This window comes from Haliotis rubra, unplaced genomic scaffold (genome assembly GCF_003918875.1).
Source record: "Haliotis rubra isolate DU_JTF1 unplaced genomic scaffold, ASM391887v1 Scf22, whole genome shotgun sequence".
Lineage (NCBI taxonomy): Eukaryota > Metazoa > Mollusca > Gastropoda > Lepetellida > Haliotidae > Haliotis > Haliotis rubra.
Window position 1 is genome coordinate 261,916 of NW_025766225.1, and position 21,715 is coordinate 283,630.

Sequence of the window (21,715 nt, forward strand, 5' to 3'; positions counted from 1 at the left end):
TCTCTTGGTTGACAGCCCCAAAATGATAGACACTTTCATTCAGTGTTTCATCAGTAGGTGTAAGTAACATATAAAATAATCACTGTAATTCCATATCATAATAGCCCAGATCTTGCACAGTTATTTACAAATGCTGTCTTGGTGAGGTCAGTGAGGTCAGTATCTTGTGTTAGGGCATGCATTGATACAATTTGTGGTTTCATTGCTAGATCAGGTAATAAGAAAACTGTCAACTGGGAGTCACTATCTTATTGGAGTTTTACAGATACAGAAACCAACTGATAACAAAACCAAGATGCTGATTGGTCAGTGGAAGTCATATGACACCACATGAGTGGAGTTTAATCTACTTTTATCAGGGTTTTGTGTGATGGGCAAATGTGTGTCCACTACGCACGAATGGAGAGAATTGACACAGAAAAAATTTCACGCACAATATTAGTATCTGTAGCCACAACACATCTATGACTTTTGTTTTTTTCTTTCAGAGCAGTTATCGTCCGTTTGGCTCAAAAACGGACCGAAGAATTGCAATCTAACTCGAAAACAACTAAACAAAGAATACTCAGTGAAACACTGATCATAATCATAACGTCAGGCCAACTCGGTGATTTTTGTGCAGAATTTATGACCTAAAAGGAAAAAAAAATTTGTTTAACAAACCATCATTAAAATTTTGACATAGTTCACTATTTGTTACGAGGGAGGACTGCAAAGGGAGGAACAGCCATGTGTACGCGAAGCACGTGCACAAGTACCGACAAAGTCATTGGTTCATTAACCTGTGCTGTGCCGTCTCCATCCTTACTTGCACACCTGTCTGTTCCTCTCTTTGCACCCCTCCCTCGTAATAAATAGTGAACTGTGTCAAGATTTTATATGATAGTTTGTTAAACAACTTTTTTTATTTTTAGGACATAAATTCTGAAAAAAAATCAAAGAGTTGGTCTGACGTTTTGATTATGATCAGTGTTATATAGTACTATATGTTTAGTAGTTTTCGAGTTAGATTGCAATTCATCGGTCCGTTTTTGAGCAAAACAGACTATACATGCATTATTTCCTTCATCAGTCCATAAAATCAATGATTCATTACATGCTCTAAAGAAATTATCAAACCATAGAGTTCTCTACATCATTACTTCACAGGAGCCTTGTGTTGTGTACTGACGCCACTCGTTTGTATGAACACCGACAAGGACCCTTGAAATTAATAATTGGGGGTCCTCAGAACCCCCCTGTTTGTGAGTCGAATTAAAACCCTGTTTTATCCATTGTATGTTATGAACAATTGCATGAAAAATACAATGGACTTATGTGGAGAAGGGGAATATGTCTTAGAAAGTTTTGTCTTATGATGATGTTCAAATTAGCCATCAACTGCATGTATGACCCTAGGGGACTCCTTAGCCGAGACGTTTTGGGATGTATCTTTGAAAGCAACTCTGGTGCATTCATCTGAGCCAACACAAGGAGACTTTGCATAGCCACTGTCATCTGATAATTGTTTCACAAACTGACTATTGCTTGAGACGCGATCAGAACGATGCAATGGCGGCCTATTCTTTGGAATGCCTCCAGATGGCATATCATTACTGAACACATCATCATCAACTTCACCGCCCTCAAAGTCTGGATGTTCCGACTTTGACTCTTCCATTTCAATTTTAGTTTGAGACAGTAAAGAAACAGATTGATCACCTCCTGGTATAAGTGGTGCAGTGCTGGAATTACTAAGCTGTCTCTGGCTGAAGTCACTCGTCGTGCACTCATCTTGCAGGCGTTTTCCACCTGGTTCTGGGAGATGGGATTTGATGGTGTACAACAAATTGTCCTTCTGTCGTCTGCTCATGGTCTTTGATCCGTGCCACGTGACTGTTTTCAGAATTTTGGGCAATGCATTGAGAAAGCTTTCATCAACCTTGTCCTTCCAGGTATGAGTGGATTCTTTTTCCTTCATGTCAATTACCACCATTCGTGTGCCATGGCACTCTATTGCAGTGGCCATGAGATACTGCATTTCGCTGCTTGTCACCTCAGCTGCATTCAGGACCAAAATGACACCCATACTGTATCCGATTGCATCAACTTGCTCCATCTCACCTATTATACAACAGAACAGACAGTAAAACAACTTTACTAGTCACAAATCCCCACTGAAACATCTGTACTGGGCATGAATCTGCAGTGAAACAATACACAGGTAAGGGTGTAAACATACAGGTAAGTGTTAAACACACAGGTAAACAGATAACAGTGTAAAGATACAGGTAAGAGCGTAAATATGTAGGTAAGAGTGTAAACATACAGGTAAGAGCGTAAACATACCATGAGTGTTTAAATATACAGGTAAGTGTAAACATACAGGTAAGTGTTAAACACACAGGTAAACAGATAACTGTGTAAAGATACAGGTAAGAGTGTAAATATGTAGGTAAGAGCATAAACATACAGGTAAGAGCGTAAGATACAGGTAAGAGTGTAAAGGTACAGGTAAGAGCATAAATATGTAGGTAAGACTGACTGACTGAGTTTGGTTTTACAACGCTTTTAGCAATATTCCAGCAACATCACGGCCGGGAACACCAGAAATGGGCTTCACATATTGCACCCTTGTGGGGATTCGAACCCGGGGTCTTTGGCATGACGAGCCAACGCTTTAACCACTAGGCTATCCCACCGTCCCATGTAGGTAAGAGTGTAAAGATACAGGTAAGAGTGTAAACACACAGGTAAGAGCATAAACATACAGGTAAGAGTGTAAAGATACAGGTAAGAGTGTAAACATTCAGGTAAGAGCATAACCATACAGGTAAGAGCATAAACATACATAAAAGAATGGAAACATACAGGTGAGAGTGTAACAATACAGGTAAGAGCGTAAAGATTCAGGTAAGAGCGTAAACATACAGGTAAGATTGTAACAATACAGGTGAGAGTGTAACAATACAGGTAAGAGTGTAAAGATACACGTAAGAGCATAAATATGTAGGTAAGACTGACGGACTGAGTTTGGTTTTACAACGCTTTTAGTAATATTCCAGCAAAATCACGATGGGGAACACCAGAAATGGGGGTTCACATACTGTACCCTTGTGGGGATTCGAACCCAGGTCTTTGGCGTGACGAGCCAACGCTTTAACCACTAGGCTATCCCACCGCCCCATGTAGGTAAGAGTGTAAACATACAGGTAAGAGCGTAAAGATACATAAAAGAATGGAAACATACAGGTGAGAGTGTAACAATACAGGTAAGAGTGTAAAGATACAGGCAAGAGAGTAAAGATACAGGTAAGAGCATAAACATACAGGTAAGAGTGTAAAGATACAGGTAAGAGTGTAAACATACAGGTAAGAGTGTAAAGATACAGGTAAGAGTGTAAACATACAGGTAAGAGTGTAAACATACAGGTAAGAGCGTAAACATACAGGTAAGAGTGTAAACATACAGGTAAGAGCGTAACCATACAGGTAAGAGCATAAAGATACATAAAAGAATGGAAACATACAGGTGAGAGTGTAACAATACAGGTAAGAGAGTAAAGATACAGGTAAGAGCGTAAAAATACAGGTAAGAGTGTAAAGACACAGGTGAGAGTGTAAAGATATAGGTAAGAGTGTAAACATACAGGTAAGAGTGTAAAGATACAGGTAAGAGCGTAAACATACAGATAAGAGTGTAAACAGACAGGTAAGAGTGTAAACATACAGGTAAGAGTGTAAACATACAGGTAAGAGCATAAAGATACATAAAAGAATGGAAACATACAGGTAAGCGTGTACACATACCGTTAGTGTTTAAACTTACGGTGAAGAGAGTAAACATACAGGTAAGAGTGTAAAGATACAGGTAAGAGCGTACACATAAAGGTGAGAGTGTAACAATACAGGTATGAGAGTAAAGATACAGGTAAGAGCGTAAACATACAGATAAGAGTGTAAACAGACAGGTAAGAGTGTTAACATACAGGTAAGAGTGTAAACATACAGGTAAGAGCATAAAGATACATAAAAGAATGGAAACATACAGGTGAGAGTGTAACAATACAGGTAAGAGTGTAAAGATACAGGTGAGAGTGTAAAGATACAGGCAAGAGTGTAAACAGACAGATAAGAGTGTAAACAGACAGGTAAGTGTGTGTACACATAAGAGGTAAGAGCATAAAGATACATAAAAGAATGGAAACATACAGGTGAGAGCGTAACAAAACAGGTAAGAGTGTAAAGATACAGGTAAGAGCGTAAACATACAGGTAAGAGTATAAAGATACAGGTAAGAGTGTAAACAGACAGACAGATAAGAGTGTAAACAGACAGGTAAGCGTGTACACATACCGTTAGTGTTTAAACTTACGGTGAAGAGAGTAAACATACAGGTAAGAGTGTAAAGATACAGGTAAGAGCGTACACATAAAGGTGAGAGTGTAACAATACAGGTATGAGAGTAAAGATACAGGTAAGAGCGTAAACATACAGATAAGAGTGTAAACAGACAGGTAAGTGTGTACACATACTGTGAGTGTTTAAACTTACGGTGAAGAGAGTAAACATACAGGTAAGAGTGTGTTAACATACAAGTGTGTATATCAGCTGATAATATTATATATGATTGGATGTATTGGAGAATCTTGAGTGAAAAGCCATTTACTGTGTAACAAAAACATGACATAGGTGAAATATATACGACCCAATATTCATTTTCCCACTTTGTAATGTAAACACTGACCTGCGCCCTCCTGAGTGCATGCTTTAGTGAACACATCATAGCCATCATCCTGTAGAGGCTTTCGAATTTCCTCCTCCACAAAGTCAGCAATCTTTTCAGAATCACTGTGTACTACAGCAGTGTCGTGATAATGCTCCTCATTCGGCCCTGGAATCAAACACGGTTCAGAACCAGGTAGGATTTCAAAATCGATCAGTGGTCACAATTGGTTTGATTTTGTTCATAACAATCACTCATCAACTGAAATCTTGTATTTTTCTGAAAAAATTCTCAAAGATTTTTAAATTAAAAACATTCCATTTCGGATAATACCACTACATATTGATAATTAGGGACTGTTCATAATTTATGGCTGGGGGTTGGGGGTTGGGGGTGATGATTGTTTTTACGTAGAAGCATGTACAATATGACTGACCCCCCTAACAGTTATGTACAAAGTAAATGAACCCCCCAACCCCTTCCCATATTTATTAAGCAAAATTTTTTCTATATTTTTATGTTCAAAATTACTCACCCCCACCCCTAGTACATGTGTACCAAATTGATGACCCCACCTACCTCCGCAGAACAGAATAAATGGGTGAAACCCTCCCACCCCCATCCACATCCCCCAGCCATAAATTAAGAACGGTCCCTTAATGTGTTAATGCTTTGTAATAATTTACAGAACAAATGAACATTTTGAAAGCAAAGTGTATATCAGTATATCAGTACCAACTAAAACTGGTTAGATTGATTAGGGACTGGTCATTTGTTAATCACCACTGGTCATACTCATAGTACTAATCATGCTGGACCGCCTCCGTGGTGTAGTGGTTAAGAGCGTCCACCCGGAGTGCGGAAGGTCACGGGTTCGATCCCTGACCGCGTCATACCAAAAGACGTTAAAATATGGTACTTGTTGGTCACTGCCTGGCGCTCGGCATTAATGGGTACAACAAGGACTGGTCGGCTCGGAGTCAGTATAATGTGTCTGAGTGGGGTATTCATGTTTCAGTGCAGCATGGTATCTCAGTGGGCTAGCACTATAAAACCAGCTTAAGTCTGGGCTAGTACAAGCAGCCGCACATACACATACACACGCATGCACGTCGTCATATGAGCGAAATATTCTCAAGCACGACGTAAAACCCAATTTCACCTCACCTCACTAATCATGCTGATCCATCCCCATTAACATGTAACATGGCCGCCCTCCCCTGACTTGTAGATGTGACAGGTTTTGTTTACCCCAGCACATTCCAACCACTGACCACCCACTGTGCTCCATAATCTCGCTGGTTCTTAATCTTTATGGGGGCAGTGGGGTACCTGAGTGGTCCCTGCTACAATGTGGGATTTCTGCTGTCACCATCCGTGATACTGCTGGAATATTGCTAAATGTGTCATGTCCTATTTATGTCCTAAACTTTCAACTATTTTGAAAAATATTTTAATTTTACTCATAAACTAATAAAAATCAAGCCCCTTGAGGTACCTACAATATTTGATAGTTCCAGAAACATGCTATCTGTGGGATTACACTTTCTCAGTGAACCACAGATTCTAGTACCTTTGTTAGGTTGAGTCCCATACGGAATTCAAACCCACACTAGTCAGGCACTTAATTGAAAACACACAAAGTCAGCAATCTAACCAAATCAGCCAGCAGCTTCCATTTTAGAAAATGTATTTTTGTAAAGTTCAAGACACCTTCCCCTTCGCTGGGGAAACATTAGCCTAGGCCAAACTTTCCCACCCTTGAATCAACTTTAAAGGCTACTTTTTTCAAACCCTTGTTCTTATATCAAAAGGGAGAATTTTGGCCAAGCTAGACTATTTCTTCCCCAACCTTATTTTCATGTTTATGTTCATCTTGAAAAAGTCAAAAACGAAAACAAGACATAGCTATTCACGTGAACACATTGATAAGATATTCATGTTGATGTCAAGTTCCATTAACAATTTACAGGTCATCTTCATCTTCATATGTAACATGTACATGGTTCCCATTTTGTTTCAATACCCTTCTATGAGGTGAGATTAAAAAGAAAAGCAAGCATAAAAGCAAAGATATTATATCATTACTATTGTTTTATATTATCATTTACTTATTTTTATTTTTCAATAATTTACTTATCCCCACTTACTCAAAATTGGCTTATGTCAAAATCATTACTATATTCGAAACTTTAACCAAATACCCAGTTTTTACTTGGATGTCCATATCCATTTGAAATTTTATTCCCTCACTAATGGCTTTAAATATGGCATCCATGTCAGCGACATCAACTTGACAGTTGGAAGCAGATGTAAACATCAACACAACAACAACAACCCAACACAATATCTATATCAAAAGCTGTATCATCTATCATCCACTATATTGCCTTATTCTATATTCAAAAGACAAGGTTTGATAAGGGGTATACTTGGCCCATGGCTATCTGAATCATATTTCATTCGCCAAAAGTGATTATGGATTAGTAAACAAGCTTATGTGAATAATGTTCCATTACATTTATACATAAATACAACAAATATTAGATAACGAACAGCATGATAAGAGAGAAAGCAACCTGTGTATATTACATCTTATTTACCCATCAAATGTTCGATTGAATGTTTACATCCTATGGTGACATGATTTGGACAGATGAAGAACTAATGCGGGAGCAGGGTGGATGTAGAGATATATGACGTTCAAACATGAATGCATTCAAATCACTCCACCCAAGTCACAGGCAAAAATGGACTATTTGGCAAAAATTTGTACCAAAATATAAGTCAAAACTACTGTTGGTTTATAAGAGCAAGGATGGGAAAGAAGTAGCCTAGCTAAGCCAGAATCTCCCCCATTTGACATAAGAGTGAGTGAGTTATTATTTAACATCACATCGGCAATATTTCAGCCATATCGTGACGTTGACATAGGAGCAAGGATGGGGAAGAAGTAGCCTAGGTAGGCCAGAATCTCCCCCATTTGACATAAGAGTGAGTGAGTGAGTGAGTTATTATTTAACATCACATCGGCAATATTTCAGCCATATCGTGACGTTGACATAGGAGCAAGGATGGGGAAGAAGTAGCCTACGTAGGCCAGAATCTCCCCCATTTGACATAAGAGTGAGTGAGTGAGTGAGTTATTATTTAACATCACATCGGCAATATTTCAGCCATATCGTGACGTTGACATAGGAGCAAGGGTGGGGAAGAAGTAGCCTAGGTAGGCCAGAATCTCCCCCATTTGACATAACAGTGAGTGAGTGAGTTATTATTTAACATCACATCGGCAATATTTCAGCCATATCGTGACGTTGACATAGGAGCAAGGGTGGGGAAGAAGTAGCCTAGGTAGGCCAGAATCTCCCCCATTTGACATAACAGTGAGTGAGTGAGTGAGTTATTATTTAACATCACATCGGCAATATTTCAGCCATATCGCGGACGCTGACATAGGAGCAAGGGTGGGGAAGAAGTAGCCTAGGTAGGCCAGAATCTCCCCCATTTGACATAAGAGTGAGTGAGTGAGTGAGTTATTATTTAACATCACATCGGCAATATTTCAGCCATATCGTGACGTTGACATAGGAGCAAGGGTGGGGAAGAAGTAGCCTAGGTAGGCCAGAATCTCCCCCATTTGACATAAGAGTGAGTGAGTGAGTGAGTTATTATTTAACATCACATCGGCAATATTTCAGCCATATCGTGACGTTGACATAGGAGCAAGGGTGGGGAAGAAGTAGCCTAGGTAGGCCAGAATCTTCCCACTTTTCATAGAAAACAGAACAAAATACCTTAGTTTACACAGGGGGTGAAGTTTGGCCTAGGGGGGGAAACTTTAGCCTAGCCCAAACTTTCCCCGGGGTAAGAATATCCTAGGACAAAACCTCCCCGGGGAAAGTTTAGACTGGAGAAGAAATGGCCTGCTACACCGGTATACCAGTTTTTACTGGTTTCGAACCTGCAATACGAATATCGCGATATGTTTTTACTGAAGCAATATATTGGTTATGAAAGAGTAACCTCCCCAAATTGTCTGCAGAGGAAGAATTTCTGCTTGTCGACAATAAACGCGCCAAAGCTGATATTTGCACTATTTTTTCACTGACAAGGTAAGTCATGTTATGTCACTGTCAAGTCATGTCATGTCATGTCATGTCACAGTCAAGTTATGGACTCTTCAGTATATTACTCAGTTTAAAGAATGGTGCTAATTTGAACTTTCATTCTGTGAATTTAGGAGCTGATTCAGATAGTATGCGCCCAAGTGTTTGGAAAGAAAACCGACCAGTGAGAACTGAGAAGTGCTTTATGTTTGTTTATTTATTTTCAATAAATCATTTTACAATGATTTACAGGTATGTTTGTAGTTATTTTTATTAAACCTGAAAGCAGAAAATATAATGTTTGATCGAATCATTTTGAAGCATTGAAACTTGAAAATAATTAAGGAAAAACTGTCAAATTTGCCAAAATTCTCTTGGGTCCTCATTTCGCCAATATATTGCAATACGTATTGCAATACAGGTTAAGTGTATCGCAATATATCGCGATACAAAATTTGGTGCAATACTCAGTCCTCCTTACAACAGTTACAATCGGTTTGTGGAATGGGGCCCAGGATTGATGACTGACTGACTGAGTTGGTTTTACGCCGCTTTTAGCAATATTCCAGCAACATCACGGCGGGGGACACCAGAAATGGGCTTCACACATTGTGCCCATGTGGGGATTCGAACCCCGGTTTTCGGCGTGACGAGCCAATGCTTTATCCATTAGGGTACCCCCCCCCCGATTGATGAATAAGTCACTAAGTTATGCAGGTGGTCAGACAACTGAATGTAGAAACTATTTTCCTGTAAAACATTAACCTGGTTTCTTGTTTAATAGCTGCAACTAATTGGTTTTCACTATGTGTAGGTCCCTTAATGTGTTTTTTAAATTAAATGTGATTCCATGATATCTGTAAACAGCACAGACATTTACATGTTTACAGATACTCGTGTTAATTTTATTTTAAGTTTACTATTTATAAATGTTTCCTATATAAACTATCAAATCACCAAGTGTGTTACATAGCCAGGGCCACCCTCGCTATGAAAATTTGGTTCACCTAAAGATTCTGTTTGTCTCTTGCCCGACGAGGTACTGAAATTGTATCTGTAACTTGCTATGCAGATCACTTAGTTGATCCTTTCTTTGTAAAATTTCTCCAGTTTCTGTAGAAAAGCGTGACCATAAGAAAACAATTTGATATCTTTAATAGGCAGAGTTACCATTGATAGATTTTTAGAGTTATTTTGAAAGGTAAATAAGAATCTGGCAGATGACTATTTAGGCAAGTTAGCTCACCAGACAAGCAATATTTTGAAATAATTTTACACACAGAAACTGCATGTATGTAAGTGACAACTTACCTCTGACGGGAAGATTGCCTCGCATTCGGTTATATCTGAAGTCAACCTGAGGCTTATAGCACCAGTACAGAACCACTAATAGCCCCAGTAGAACAACAAATCCCCCGACAACACCAACAGGGATTGCTATTTCCATCAGGTTCAGCTTCTCCTGGACAGCTGAAAAACATGTGATTGAGATTCCATGTAAGGACTGTTCATTTGTCATGGGGGATAAGCGCCAGTGAGCTTAGTATATATGTACACACACTTCCATCATTTCGCTGTATACAATCGCATCCTGGTGAAGTTTTTGCTGAAATACAGATATAGCTATATGTCGTTTTGACTTGGTTAAAGTCTTAAGTGCCGACATTCTCCAGTTGAGTGAAAGTTTGCTCACAATATCAATCACTTGTTTATCAGGTTGATATTTGATTAAATTACTAACTTAGTAGAATATTGCCATGTGCAGCCTTAAACGACAAACATTCATTGTGACAACAACAGAACGACTGTTTTTAAGTTTCACATTCAAATTCATATTTAACCAGAGAAATTTGGAAATACCTTGTTGTTGTATTGTAAGGTTCCATGTCAATACATTCTTGTTTGTTGACAGATCACAGATATAAGTGTTACTGAAGTCCGAACTTCTCACTCTATTCACTGTCAGCATAGAGCTAACTGTTGTATCTTTAACTCTGGAATCAAGAATTACATTGTGTTACATTTTATATCTTTAAATCTTTAATTACATTGTACACCATTCAATGTCAGTACAGAGCGTCTGTATCTGTAACTCGGGAATTGAGAACAACATTGTATAACATTCACTGTCAGTACAGAGAAAACTGTTGTATCTGTAACCCTGGAATCAAGAATTACATTGTATCTGTAAGAAAACTGTTGTATCTGTAACCCTGGAATCAAGAATTACATTGTATAACATTCACTGTCAGTACAGAGCTAACTGTTGTATCTGTAACCTTGGAATCAAGAATTACATTGTATAACATTCACTGTCAGTACAGAGCTAAAACTGTTGTATCTGTAACCTTGGAATCAAGAACAACATTGTATAACATTCACTGTCAGTACAGAGCTAACTGTTGTATCTGTAACCCTGGAATCAAGAATTACATTGTATAACATTCACTGTCAGTACAGAGATAACTGTTGTATCTGTAACCCTGGAATCAAGAATTACATTGTATAACATTCACTGTCAGTACAGAGCTAACTGTTGTATCTGTAACCCTGGAATCAAGAATTACATTGTATAACATTCACTGTCAGTACAGAGATAACTGTTGTATCTGTAACCTTGGAATCAAGAATTACATTGTATAACATTCACTGTCAGTACAGAGCTAACTGTTGTATCTGTAACCTTGGAATCAAGAATTACATTGTATAGCATTCACTGTCAGTACAGAGCTAACTGTTGTATCTGTAACCCTGGAATCAAGAATTACATTGTATAACATTCACTGTCAGTACAGAGTAACCTTGGAACTGTTGTATCTGTAACCTTGGAATCAAGAATTACATTGTATAACATTCACTGTCACAGAGAAAACTGTTGTATCTGTAACCCTGGAATCAAGAACAACATTGTATAACATTCACTGTCAGTACAGAGCTAACTGTTGTATCTGTAACCCTGGAATCAAGAATTACATTGTATAACATTCACTGTCAGTACAGAGCTCTGTTGTATCTGTAACCTTGGAATCAAGAATTACATTGTATAACATTCACTGTCAGTACAGAGCTAACTGTTGTATCTGTAACCTTGGAATCAAGAATTACATTGTATAACATTCACTGTCAGTACAGAGCTAACTGTTGTATCTGTAACCTGGAATCAAGAATTAACATTGTATAACATTCACTGTCAGTACAGAGCTAACTGTTTGTATCTGTAACCCTGGAATCAAGAATTACATTGTATAACATTCACTGTCAGTACAGAGCTAACTGTTGTATCTGTAACCTTGGAATCAAGAATTACATTGTATAACATTCACTGTCAGTACAGAGATAACTGTTGTATCTGTAACCTTGGAATCAAGAATTAACTGTTGTATCATTGTATAACATTCACTGTCAGTACAGAGCTAACTGTTGTATCTGTAACCTTGGAATCAAGAATTACATTGTATAACATTCACTGTCAGTACAGAGCTAACTGTTGTATCTGTAACCTTGGAATCAAGAATTACATTGTATAACATTCACTGTCAGTACAGAGCTAACTGTTGTATCTGTAACCTGGAATCAAGAATTACATTGTATGGCATTCACTGTCAGTACAGAGCTAACTGTTGTATCTGTAACCTTGGAATCAAGAATTACATTGTATGGCATTCACTGTCAGTACAGAGCTAACTGTTGTATCTGTAACCTTGGAATCAAGAATTACATTGTATAACATTCACTGTCAGTACAGAGAAAACTGTTGTATCTGTAACCCTGGAATCAAGAATTACATTGTATAACATTCACTGTCAGTACAGAGATAACTGTTGTATCTGTAACCCTGGAATCAAGAATTACATTGTATAACATTCACTGTCAGTACAGAGCTAACTGTTGTATCTGTAACCCTGGAATCAAGAATTGTACAAGAACATTCATTGTATAACATTCACTGTGCAATGAGTGTGACGTTTCAGCATAGGCACTCACACTGTTATCAAGCAAGTGATACAACAATTTGAAACAGGGAGAATATATACATTGCTGCATAGTGAATACCGTTATATACAATTGAAAAGGTTGATGTACATTGGATATCTAATTGGTGATTTCAGCAGAGTAGGTTGATGTACAGAGTCACTGGTTGTGATTAGAATTGAGTTTATACACTTGATGAGTTTGATGAACAATGAGATCAGGGCTCGATTTAGTGCTTTGTTACTTGCACTGGTGCAACGCAATATTACAAAGTGCAACCTAGTTATCAGTCTTAACTTGCACAAGGTGCAGTCAACTTTTGAGAAATAAATCAACAATAAATCTAACATTATAAGCATAAATATGTCAGCTCATTTTTCTTCTTTATCTTTGAATAGCTATGACACTGAAATATTGCTATTCATGTACACGTTTCGGGCTATGACAGCTCTTGTAAACAGGGATCAGCTGTCTCTGTGTTGCTATGGTTTCATGGGTACTAAATCACAGAAATATGTTTATGTGCACCAAAACCTCTGACGTTTTAACACACTACGTTGCAACTGGAATTTGGCTGTTTTTATCTTAGTTTGCACCTGGTGCAAGTAGATCAACCTCTCTTAAATCGAGCCCTGGACATGATAATTAGTAAGTAAGTTGAAGTACACTAGTTGTGTTTATTATGCACAAAGGGAAGCGTGGAAGCCAGATGGACAAGGGAGGTATGGATGGAATAAGCTTAACACATTGGACTAGTGGTGGTCCGATTAATTGAAATAATCGAAGATTGGTCGCAGTGACTAAACGACCAAGCAATCGATCATGTTTTCTCATAATTGAACACAAACAACTCTGGAACACTTTTTTGCATTAACAATATTTTTCACACGGTTGGTTTTGTAAGTTGCATTTCATAACCACTACCAAGCTTGTTCCAAGTCATGATTAAATTTATCTTTTATGTTCCTAACATACTAGTTAAGTAGTAATCCTTTCAAGATGTGAATTTGCCACACAAAAAACCCCAAAGAACTACATGTTTTTTCATTATGTTTTTTTTTCATTAACAAAAAAACCCAAAAAACAGGAAAATTTCATAAATGAGGCTAACCAATTATTTTCAATGATTCATCGGTTGTAATGAAGCAATCATCAATTATGAGGTTTTAACCAATTCCCAACACTACATTGGACACATGTGAATAATCAAAACCTGCCCATCAACATGACAAGCAAACACTTTAACCACAGGGACCTCTGCTGTACCCACCCATGACTGAAGACAATACTGTAATGATCATCGACATCAGGCAGAAGGGGATGGACCTTGCCATGTGGAGACACATAGGACCAGTTGGCATGGCGATCCATGTCACCTGCTGGACATCCGAAGTTTCCACCACAGGTCAAGGTCAAATTACTGTCTAGAGCTGCATTCTGAATGAGACCAGGCTGCTCGAACACACGGATGTTGCCGTCAAGGTCATCACAGTCTGGAGAAAATGCATGTTTGTACATGGTGTCTAAGGATTGAAATGACAACAGGCTAACTAAACTACTAAACAATTGGTAGCATCAACTGATATCTAAGTATCCCAATGGTAGATCCATTTGTCTGTCGCCATGATATTGCTGGAATATTGCTAAAAGCTGCGTAAAACTAAACTCACTCACTCATCCAATGCCCTATAAATCTGAATGATAAAATGTTCATCTTTGTTGCTTACACTCTTCACTTCTCTCCCTAAATGATAAAATTAGTTTTCTCAGAGAAGGGATTATCAACAATAGCACTCAACTCCTGAGAGGGTCACTAGATCTCACACTTATACAAATGTATAACGCTGAAAAACCTTTTTGAGTGGCATATTAAGAAGTTGGAGAGTCAGATAAGGACAAATTTAAAGGATGAGTAACTTCTTAATTCAGCAGAAATGCGACGTCAGTGCTATGTCATCACTAGTTGCAACTATGTCATCACTGCCTGCAACTATGTCATCACTGCCTGCAACTATGTCATCACTACCTGCAACTATGTCATCACTGCCTGCAACTATGTCATCACTGCCTGCAACTATGTCATCACTACCTGCAACTATGTCATCACTACCTTCAACTATGTCATCATTCCCTGCAACTACGTCATCACTGCCTGCAACTACGTCATCACTGCCATCATTTATGTCATCACTATCTGCCACTATGTCAAAACTGTTCCCTGCACCTATATCACCTCCACTACTTCCCAACTACATCATCTGTATCTGCAACTACATCATCACTGCCTGTAACTATGTCAATCCTATCCGCAACTATGTCAAACGTACTCCCTACAACTAGATCACCTCCACTACCTCCCAACTACATCATCTGTATCTGCAACTACATCATCACTGCCTGTAACTATGTCAATACTATCCTCAACTATGTCAAAGGTACCGGTACTCCCTACAACTAGAACACCTCCACTACCTCCAACTACAGCATCACTACCTCCAACTACATTATCACTACCACCAACTACATTATCACTACCTCCAACTACGTCATCACTACGTCCAACTATGTCATCACAACCACCAACTACATCATCACTACCTCCAACTACATTATCACAACCTCCAACTACGTCATCACTACGTCCAACTATATCATCACAACCACCAACTACATCATCACAACCTCCAACTACATCATCACAACCTCCAACTATGTCATCACTACCTCCCAGCTGCATCACCTGTACCTCCAACTACGTCATCACTAACCTCAACTACATCATCACTACCTCCAACTACATCATCACTACCTCCAACTACATCATCATCATCACCTGCCAACTTCAACTACATCATCACTACCACCAACTACATCATCACTACCTCCAACTATGTCATCACTACCTCCAACTACATCATCACTACCACCAACTACATCATCACTACCTCCAACTACATCATCACTACCTCCAACTACATCATCACTACCTCCAACTACATCATCACTACCACCAACTACATCAACTACATCATCACATCCTCAACTACATCATCTGTACCTCCAACTACATCATCACTACCACCAACTACATCATCACTACCTCCAACTACATCATCACTACCACCAACTACATCATCACTACCTCCAACTACATCATCACTACCTCCAACTACATCATCACAACCTCCAACTACATCATCACTACCTCCAACTACATCATCACTACCACCAACTATGTCATCACTACCTCCAACTACATCATCACTACCTCCAACTACATCATCACTACCAACTTCATCATCATCAACTACATCATCACAACCTCCAACTACATCATCACTACCTCCAACTACATCATCACTACCACAAACTACATCATCACAACCTCCAACTACGTCATCACTACCTCCCAGCTGCATCACCTATACCTCCAACTACATCATCACTACCTCAAACTACATCATCACTACCACCAACTACATCATCACTACCACCAACTACCTCCAACTACAATCACTACCACCAACTTCACATCATCACTACACCAACTACATCATCACAACCACCAACTACATCATCACTACCTCCAACTTCTCATCAACTATGTCATCACTACCACCAACCACCAACTACATCATCAGTACCTCCAACTACATCATCACTACCTCAAACTACATCATCACTACCACCAACTACATCATCAGTACCTCCAACTATATCATCACTACCACCAACTACATCATCAGTACCACCAACTACATCATCAGTACCTCCAACTACATCATCACTACCACCAACTACATCATCACTACCACCAACTACATCATCAGTACCTCCAACTACATCATCACTACCTCCAACTACGTCATCACTACCACCAACTACATCATCACAACCTCCAACCACGTCATCACTACCTCCAACTATGTCATCACTACTTCCAACTACATCATCACTACCTCCAACTATGTCATCACTACCTCCAACTACATCATCACTACTTCCAACTGAATCACAGTCATCCCCAGCCTACCTGCAACTACAAGATGGACCCTCCTCTGTATGTACTGTAGCGTGTCTGAGTTCGACACATTGCACAAGTACCATCCTGTATCAAAGGTTCCTGTGCGAAATATGATCAATGTCTGGTTCTTTCGACGCAGTTGATGGTAGTCTTCTGAACAGTGCTGGCAGGAGAACCAAGGCCAAGGTCGCCAATTGCTGCTCATGTTGCTGGTAAAGTACCACTCAATGTCCGTGAATCCATCTCCACAGCAATCAATTTCCAAGTAACGACCAGGTTTACGAAAGGGGTGAAGGTCTGGGTCACTGTCACTGAACTGAAGGGCAGCTGAAACAGATAAGCTTGAGGTGAATGTCATTTTATGACTGTCAATATTTCAGGTTTGACACACTGGTAGTCAGGATCAGACTGACTGACTGAGTTTGGTTTTACGCCGCTTTTAGCAATATTCCAGCAACATCACGGCGGGGGACACCAGAAATGGGCTTCACACATTGTGCCCATGTGGGGATTCGAACCCGGGTCTTTGGCGTGACGAGCGAAGGCTTTAACCATTAGACTACCCCACCACCCTCAGGATCAGATAATCCAGTGATAATGTGGTGTGGTCCAGTGATAGAGGAAGATCTACTATACACTGTGAATGAAATTTTTCATGTTGTGCCAGTCAGCAATACTACAGCAAGGTGATTGGCATGTCAATAATCATGTCAAATCAAGACTGACTGACTGAGTTTGGTTTTACGCCGCTTTTAGCAATATACCAGAAACATCATGGCAGAAATGGGGTCAGAACAAGACAAACCAGAGGTCGATATCATGACAAACAACTCCAGTATGGTGTGAGTAAGTTCATGATGTTTTATTTCAAGTCAGCAAAATACTTCAACTGTGTCACAGAGTTTGGACCAGACAACCAGCAGTCGATAGGAAAACTGCAACCTGGTGTATGAGTAAGTATATTAGCATTGATCCTGGGGTATTGTTACACAATCTGTCAGGTTAAACCGTTACACCAGCACCACAACTGTGAAATATATGGAAGTTTATGCAGCTGGACATATGTTATTACAATATATAGATGCCTTAGCAAAAGTAACCACCATTTGATGCTCCATTTTATCCCCCAACGAAAATTGTCCCGGCTATTGAAAAAACGATTGTCTCCAACCCTGATTACATTTGACTGGACTTTTATAACAATTGGCAAGCCTACATTTCTGCAGTTTCTGAAGAGACTGGACCCTTTGTATTATATCATAGTAAGATAATTTATGACTGTTCTTTTCAGTAAACGTTCTCATTTCAGAGGTTAGACATTGGTCTACTGGTTGCAAATTCTGCTGATTTTTCTTCTTGATGTACTTGCATGTAGGGGCTAGCCAAGTGGTGACTGTTCGCTTATCACGCCAAAGACCAAGGTTTGGTTCCCCTAATGGATGCAACGTGAGAAGCCTGTTTTGGTGTTCCCTAACAGGATATAGCTGGAACATTGCTACAAGCAGCGGTAGGTCATACTCAGTTACACTTATACTCACTCTCACTCACTCACCTGTTGTATTGATGGCGTCACTACACACAGTACTGTCTGCAGAAAGTCCCATTGCTTGCAAGGTCAAGGCCAGAGCAAGTGTGAACCACATACCTGAAACACACACAGAATATGTAGGTTATATATAGTCTGAGGATATGAGACTGGGGGAATATGGCTTATAATATATGTGTTACACTGGGATAATACTGCTTTTACCTTATGTGTATGTGTAAATACTGCTTTTACTGCCTGTGAGTGTGTTTTCTCTGGGGAAATATAGCTTATACCTTCAGTGTGTATCTTGCTACATGTAAACTGGATCCACACTCCATACGGCTAGTTGCTACATGTAAACTGGTTCCACACCCTATACGGCTAGTTGCTACATGTAAACTGGTTCCACACCCTATATGGTTAGTTGGTACATGTAAACTGGTTCCACACTCTATACGGCTAGTTGCTACATGTAAACTGGTTCCACACCCTATATGGTTAGTTGCTACATGTAAACTGGTTCCACACTCTATACGGCTAGTTGCTACATGTAAACTGGTTCCACACTCCATACGGCTAGTTGCTACATGTAAACTGGTTCCACACTCTATCTGACTAGTTGCTACATGTAAACTGGTTCCACACCCTATATGTGGATAGTTGCTACATGTAAACTGGTTCCACACTCTATCTGGTTGGTTGCTACATGTAAACTGGTTCCACACTCTATACGGCTAGTTGCTACATGTAAACTGGTTCCACACTCTATACGGCTAGTTGCTACATGTAAACTGGTTCCACACTCCATACGACTGGTTGCTACATGTAAACTGGTTCCACTCCATATGGCTGGATTGCTACATGTAAACTGGTTCCACACTCCATCTGGCTAGTTGCTACATGTAAACTGGTTCCACACTCTATCGGCTAGTTGCTACATGTAAACTGGTTCCAAACTCTATCTGACTGGTTGCTACATGTAAACTGGTTCCACGCTCTATACGGACTGGATTGCTACATGTAAACTGGTTCCACACTCTATACGGCTAGTTGCTACATGTAAACTGGTTCCACACTCCATACGGCTAGTTGCTACATGTAAACTGGTTCCACACTCCATACGGCTAGTTGCTACATGTAAACTGGTTCCACACTCTATATGGTTAGTTGCTACATGTAAACTGGTTCCACACTCTATACGGCTAGTTGCTACATGTAAACTGGTTCCACACTCCATACGGCTAGTTGCTACATGTAAACTGGTTCCACACCCTATATGGTTAGTTGCTGTATGTAAACTGGTTCCACACTCTATACGGCTAGTTGGTACATGTAAACTGGTTCCACACTCTATACGGCTAGTTGCTACATGTAAACTGGTTCCACACTCCACCTCCATAATGACTGGTTCCACTCTTGCTACATGTAAACTGGTTCCACACTCTATACGGCTAGTTGCTACATGTAAACTGGTTCCACACTCCATACAGCTAGTTGCTACATGTAAACTGGTTCCACACCCTATATGGTTAGTTGCTACATGTAAACTGGTTCCACACTCCATACAGCTAGTTGCTACATGTAAACTGGTTCCACACCCTATGTGGCTAGTTGCTACATGTAAACTGGTTCCACACCCTATGTGGCTAGTTGCTACATGTAAACTGGTTTCACACCCTATATGGCTAGTTGCTACATGTAAACTGGTTCCACATCCTATATGGCTAGTTGCTACATGTAAACTGGTTCCACACCCCACATGGCTAGTTACTACATGTAAACTGGTTCCACACCCCACATGGCTAGTTGCTACATGTAAACTGGTTCCACACCCCATTTGGCTAGTTGCTACATGTAAACTGGTTCCACACCCTATATGGCTAGTTGCTGTATGTAAACTGGTTCCACACCATATGTGGCTAGTTGCTACATGTAAACTGGTTCCACACCCCATTTGGCTAGTTGCTACATGTAAACTGGTTCCACACCCTATATGGCTAGATGCTACATGTAAACTGGTTCCACACCCCATTTGGCTAGTTGCTACATGTAAACTGGTTCCACACCCTATATGGCTAGTTGCAACATGTAAACTGGTTCCACACCCTATGTGGCTAGTTGCTGCATGTAAACTGGTTCCACACCCCATTTGGCTAGTTGCTACATGTAAACTGGTTCCACACCCTATATAGCTAGTTGCTACATGTAAACTGGTTCCACACCCTATGTGGCTAGTTGCTACATGTAAACTGGTTTCACCCTCTATACGGCTAGTTGGTACATGTAAACTGGTTCCACACTCCATATAGCTAGTTGCTACATGTAAACTGGTTCCACACCCTATGTCGCTAGTTGCTACATGTAAACTGGTTCCACACCCAATACGGCTAGTTGCTGTATGTAAACTGGTTCCACACCCTATATGGCTAGTTGCTACATGTAAACTGGTTCCACACCCTATATGGCTAGTTGCTACATGTAAACTGGTTCCACATCCGATACGGCTAGTTGCTGCATGTAAACTGGTTCCACACCCCATATGGTTAGTTGCTGTATGTAAACTGGTTCCACACCCCATATGGTTAGTTGCTGTATGTAAACTGGTTCCACATCCGATACGGCTAGTTGCTATATGTAAACTGGTTCCACACCCCACATGGCTAGTTGCTGTATGTAAACTGGTTCCACACCCGATATGGCTAGTTGCTACATGTAAACTGGTTCCACACCCTATATGGCTAGTTGCTACATGTAAACTGGTTCCACACTCCATACGGCTAGATGCTACATGTAAACTGGTTCCACACCCTATATGGCTAGTTGCTACATGTAAACTGGTTCCACACCCTATATGGCTAGTTGGTACATGTAAACTGGTTCCACACTCTATACGGCTAGTTGCTACATGTAAACTGGTTCCACACTCCATATGGCTAGATGCTACATGTAAACTGGTTCCACACCCTATATGGCTAGTTGCTACATGTAAACTGGTTCCACACCCTATGTGGCTAGTTGCTACATGTAAACTGGTTCCACACTCTATACGGCTAGTTGCTACATGTAAACTGGTTCCACACTCTATATGGCTAGATGCTACATGTAAACTGGTTCCACACCCTATGTGGCTAGTTGCTACATGTAAACTGGTTCCACACTCCATATGGCTAGATGCTACATGTAAACTGGTTCCACACCCTATATGGCTAGTTGCTACATGTAAACTGGTTCCACACCCTATATGGCTAGTTGCTACATGTAAACTGGTTCCACACCATATGTGGCTAGTTGCTACATGTAAACTGGTTCCACACTCCATATGGCTAGATGCTACATGTAAACTGGTTCCACACCCTATGTGGCTAGTTGCTGTATGT

General features: G+C 39.9%; 1 protein-coding gene across 1 annotated transcript in view; it reads right to left on the reverse strand.

Moving 5' to 3' along the window:
* Positions 1-949: 949 nt before the first annotated feature.
* The window catches only part of LOC124277272, a 32,019-nt gene continuing 11,253 nt past the window's right edge, over positions 950-21,715 (reverse strand). The window contains exons 3-9 of the mRNA XM_046712924.1: positions 18,363-18,455; positions 16,820-17,137; positions 14,057-14,279; positions 10,675-10,808; positions 10,126-10,284; positions 4,727-4,873; positions 950-2,103 (exon numbers count right to left, since the gene is read on the reverse strand). Coding sequence (XP_046568880.1) covers positions 1,370-2,103; positions 4,727-4,873; positions 10,126-10,284; positions 10,675-10,808; positions 14,057-14,279; positions 16,820-17,137; positions 18,363-18,453 — 1,806 coding nt within the window. The 5' untranslated portion in view covers positions 18,454-18,455 and the 3' untranslated portion in view covers positions 950-1,369. The remainder of the gene's footprint in view (positions 2,104-4,726; positions 4,874-10,125; positions 10,285-10,674; positions 10,809-14,056; positions 14,280-16,819; positions 17,138-18,362; positions 18,456-21,715) is intronic.